The 4984-nt window shown below is 52.7% G+C and overlaps 1 protein-coding gene across 4 annotated transcripts in view; it reads right to left on the bottom strand.

Annotated features, from left to right (window-relative positions):
• Positions 1–1051: 1051 nt before the first annotated feature.
• Positions 1052–4984, bottom strand: part of SSR2 (signal sequence receptor subunit 2) — a gene marked incomplete at its 5' end in the record, with an annotated part of 6328 nt that continues 2395 nt past the window's right edge. Inside the window, 4 exons of one of the 4 annotated variants that reach the window (XM_080692518.1) lie at positions 1052–1540; positions 2962–3039; positions 3705–3813; positions 4914–4984. The exon at positions 4914–4984 is cut by the window's right edge and continues 28 nt beyond it. In XM_080692518.1, coding sequence (XP_080548644.1) covers positions 1430–1540; positions 2962–3039; positions 3705–3813; positions 4914–4984 — 369 coding nt within the window. In that variant the 3' untranslated portion in view covers positions 1052–1429. Of the gene's footprint in view, positions 1541–2961; positions 3040–3704; positions 3854–4913 lie in introns of all 4 variants that reach the window. The other 3 variants (XM_080692519.1, XM_080692517.1, XM_080692520.1) reach the window with 3 other exon arrangements.

Here is a 4984-nt window from a genome sequence, read left to right as displayed (position 1 = left end):
CCTAGTACCCGAGAGGCCGAGATGGGAGGATGGCAGGTTCAAGGACAGTCTCAGCAAGTAGTAAAGCTCCCATCAACTAGCAAGACTCAGATTTTTTTGTTGTTGTTGTTGTTGCGGTACTGGTCTCAAGAAATAAAACGGGAAGCCAGGCGTGGTGGTGCATGCTTGTAATCCCAGCATTTGGGAGGCTGAAACTTGAAGATAGCAGTTCGCAGACAGCCTCAGCTACTTAGTGAGCCCTTTGCAACTCAATGAGACCGTTTCAAAATATAGAGTAAGCCAGGGGTGGTGGCGCACGCTTGTAATCCCAGCATTCGGGAGGCTGAGACAGGAGGATCGCGGTTCACGGACATCCCCAGCTACTTAGTGAGGCCCTCTGCAACTCAGTGAGACCCGGTTTCAAAATAAAGAATAAAAAATAGGGCAGGGGGTGTTGCTCGGAGGTAGAATGCCCCTGGGTTCCATCCCTAGACCCCCCACACACACACACACAAAAATCAAAATATAGAATATAAAAATATAGAGTGGTGATGCATGCTTGTAATCCCAGTACTTGGGAGGCTGAGACAGGAGGATTGTGCAGGTTTGAAGCCAGCCTCAGCTTAGAGACACCATTCCCAAATAACATAAAAAATAGGTCTGGTAGTGTAACCTGAAGGTAGAAAGCCCCTGGGTTCCATTCCCAGCACCACAAAATAAATAAATAAACAAACAAATAAATAAAATAGAGCTGGGTGTAGCTCGGAGGTAGGATGCCCCTACCAAAATAAACAAACAAAAACAAAAGGGCTGGATCCGGTGGTGCATGCCTATAATCCCAGTATTTGAGAGGCTGAGGCAGGAGGCTAGCCTCAGAAACATACAAATAGGGCCGGGGGTGCAGCTGAGTTGCAAAGCATGCTTAGGTACAATCCCCAGTACCGGGTCACCTGTGTAACAGACCTGGCTATGGCACCACAGCACCCTAGGGCCAGGCTCTGCGACCCACGGGCTGATGGGAAAACAAGACACATGAGAGCGGCATTTGTTTTTATTAGAAAACCCCCTTTGGTGAGAGCTCCCCTAGCCCAGAACAGCGCCCGGGCAGCCTGAGAGCCCTGTGCCCTTCGCTTCCTCTCCGCCCTCCTCCGAGGGGCAGGCGGGTGCGGACAGCAGCTTTGAAGGGCCCCCTAGGCCTCCTGAGAGCTCCGCTGCCAGCAGCACCTTGACAGCACCCGGAGGGCCCCTGGGCTCGAGGCCGGCCCAGGGCATTCTGCTTATGTGACTCCGCAGCGGACATACTCCCCCGCCTGGTTCCTGGCTCCAGGGAGTGCAGGCGGGATGCAGGAGGCGGCGCCCGGGGTGTCGGAGGGAGAAGCGATTGCTCTGGATGCCCTTTGCAGTCTGGAAAGCACCTGGTGTCTTGGGAGAGGAGGGCCGTGGCCGCCCCTCAGTTCTTCTTGGTTTTGGGAGTGTCGTATTTCCTCTTGCTGGAGTACCACAGGAGCAGGGGGATGCCGATGGAGGGAAGGGTCATGACCCCGAAGGCGGCCCAGTCCAGCTGCGGAGGAGAAGCAAGCCTTGCTCAGAGGTCTGGAGGGGCACAGGAGGCACGGGGGAGGGGGCCTGCGACGAGGGGAGCAGGCTGGCCCGCGGCTGCCACAGTGCTCCACAGGGAGCTGCTCAGACGGCTCCCGATGCACACAGCTCTCTGAAGACCAGAGGTGTGAGGCTGTGAAGCCCGGCCCGGCCCGGCCCGCCTTCCAGACAACACTGAAGGACAGACATGCCCAGGTCTCGCCCTCTGCTCCGCGCCCTGGCTGCACCTCTGCCTCCAGCCCCGGCCTGGGACCACCATGCCTCTTCTCACGTCTCAGCTGCTTCTTCCTAGGATGCCTGCCCCTTTTCTCTCTTTTTTTTTAATGGCACTGGAGATTGAACCCAGAAGCACTCTACCTCCAAAAAGCACACACCTCCAGCCCTTTGTCATTTTGAAACAGGGTCACAGTAAGTCGCAGAGGCCGGTCTCAAACCTGAGATCCACGGCAGAGGTCTCATGCAACGTGCTGGGAAGCACCCGACCTGTTTTCAAGAGCCAGAAAGAAACGAACCGAAGAAGCTGTGCAGGACAGGCCCGCAACCAGGCGTGGTACCTGGGGGGCTCAGACAGGAGAACCAGATTTGAGCAGAGCTTAGTGAGACCCGCAGCAACTTAGTAAGACCCCGGTGTGGGGTGCACGTTTGTAATCCCAGGGCTTGGGAAGCTAAGACAGGAGGACTGCAGGTTTGAGGACAGCCTCAACAAATAGTGAGACTTTCATCAACCTGGTGAGACCCTGTTTCAAAAAAAATAAATAAATAAAATAGGGCTAAAGCCGGGCGTGGTGGCGCACACTTGTCATCCCCGCGCTTGGGAGGCTGAGACAGGAGGATCACATGGGTTCGAAGCCAGCCTCAGCTACTCAGTGAGACCCTGTTTCCAAATAAAATATAAAAAATAGGTCTGGGAGTATAGCCCAGAGGTAGAAAGCCTCTGGGTTCCACCCCCAGTACCACCAAAAAAAAAAAAAAATAGGGCTAGGGATGTACCTCAGAGGTAAAACGCCCCTGGGTTCAATCCTCAGTCAGTCTCACACACACACACCCCTGCAAAATTAAAAGTAAAATAAAGTGGTGGCTCATGCTTGTAATGGCAGTACTCGGGAGACTGAGACAGGAGGATTGCAGGTTCGAGGCCAGCCTCAGCAACTTACTAAGGCCCTGTGCCAACTTAGTGAGACCCTGTTTCAAAATAAAGAAGAAAAAATAGGGCTGGGGGTGTAGCTCTGAGGTACAATGTCCCTGGGTTCCATCCCCAGTGCTCCCCCTAAAAAGTTAAAAAGGGTAGGAAACAACCAACAAATCTACAGAGGCCAAGACTTTCTAGAACCAAAAGGGTGTTCTCTCGCCAGGGGAACAGCCATAGAATATGAGAAAGCTTACAAAATGGGGGGAGAATCTCCTATCGAACTCCCGCTGAGCGAGGATTCCTCCCTGTCCAGGGGCGCTGGTAGAGCCAATCTGAAAAGAGGAAAAGAAGGACATTAAGACAGGCCTCACCTGAGGAGCGGCTGCTCCAAGCCACCCGATGCTAAGCATTAGATTCTTAGTTCCCAGGAGCTTTAAGAAGACAAAAAAAGCCGGGCGCGGTGGCGCACACTTGTAATCCCAGCATTCGGGAGGCTGAGAAAGGAGGATGGCGGTTCACAACCAGCCTCAGCTACTTAGTGAGGCCCTCTGCAACTCAGTGAGACCCTGTTTCAAAATAAAGAGCCAGGTGTGGTGACGTACGCCGAGACTGGAGGATTGCGCAAGTTTTTTTGTTTTTTTTTTCTGTGGGTCTGGGGATGGAACCCAGGGGCATTCGACCTCTGAGCTACACCCCCTTCCCTATATATATATTTTTTATTCTTTATTTTGAAACAGGGTCTCACTGAGTTGCAGAGGGCCTCACTAAGTAGCTGAGGCTGTCCGTGAACTACGAACCTCTGGTCTCAGCCTCCCAAATGCTGGGATTACAGGCGTGTGCCAGTATGCCCGGGTCAATTTTGAAAGAGAAGCTTGCTAAATTACTGAGGCTGGCCTCGAGCCTGCAATCCTACTATGTCAGCGCGGCCTGGCCTCTGCAAGAGTTTCCACGGCAAGGCAGATCCGAGCCCTGGCCCGCTCAGGACCTGGCCACTCACCACCACAGGCCCATCCTCCTGGGCCAGGTAGGTGATGGTCGCTGAGGTGAAGTTGAAGTAGCCGGCCTTGAGGGGGCGCAGGACCACGGTGTGGGAGACGTTGCTGGCCCTGGTCCAAGGGTTAAGGAAGGGATGAAGATGCAGTGCAGGTGTAACAGCCTTTCAATTTGGGGACTGAAGGGCCCAGCTTGTCAAACACTTGCCAACACCTACGGTGATTCTGTACATGCAAGACCCGACGGCAATTGCAAAACACTGGATTTTTTTTTTTTTTTTTTGGTACTGGGGATGAAACCCAGGGGCATTCTACCTCGGAGCTACACTCCCAGTCCTATGTTTTAGTCTTTATTTTGAAACAGGGTCTCACTGAGTTGCAGAGGGCTTCACTAAGTAACTGAGGCTGTCTGCAAACCACGAACCTCCTATTTGAGCCTCCCAAATGCTAGTATTACAAGAGTGTGCCACCACGCCTGGCTCCAAAACAGACTTTTTAAAAGTCTAATGTACATGGTATAATATGATACCTTTCTGCTAAATTTTAAGGGTTCTATGATATTCTTTGAAACAGGGTCTCAATAAGTTACAGAGGGCCTAAGTAGCTGTAATCCTCATGTCTCAGCCTCCCAAGTACTGGGATTATAAGCATGCACTAGTATTAAAGATTTTGAGCCGGGAATGGTGGTGCACGCTTATGATTCCAGTACTTGGGAGGCTGAGACAGAGGATCACAGCTTGAGGGGGGAAAAAGCATCATATTTAATACTTAGAATACTAGCCGGGCGTGATGGCGCACGCTTGTAATCCCAGCATTCAGGAGGCTGAGACAGGAGATCGTGGTTCTTGGACAGCCTCAGCTACTACTTAGTGAGGCCCTTTGCAGCTCAGTGAGATCCTGTTTCAAAATAAAGAATAAAAAATCGGGCTAGGGGTGTAGCTGGGAGGTAGAATGCTCCTGGGTTCCATCCCCAGTACTGCAAACAAAACAACAGCAAAACAAACCTGTTTAGGGACCCTACTACTGATTTTCAGGGGCCCCCTTCAGATCATTTCTCAGTCAGGCTCACACAGTTCCCACCAGCATCTCCTGCCTCGCCTTCTCCAGAGCGGGCCAGGAGGCTAGCCGCGAGCGCTCAGCCTGCTCCAGGAACCCCGTGGCTCTTTGGGCACTGGGCCATTCCCTGGCCTCCTCTCCCAAAGCCAAGAGGATACGGTGCGATCCGGTCCCACTTGACGCTGAGCATACCGGAGACGATGCCAAAGTCTTCTGGAGGGAAGGAGTC

The sequence above is a fragment of the Muscardinus avellanarius genome, assembly GCF_963383645.1.
Source record: "Muscardinus avellanarius genome assembly, chromosome: 3".
NCBI classification, from domain to species: domain Eukaryota; kingdom Metazoa; phylum Chordata; class Mammalia; order Rodentia; family Gliridae; genus Muscardinus; species Muscardinus avellanarius.
Note: the sequence above shows the minus strand (reverse complement) of the source record. Positions and strands in the feature narration are given on the sequence as shown.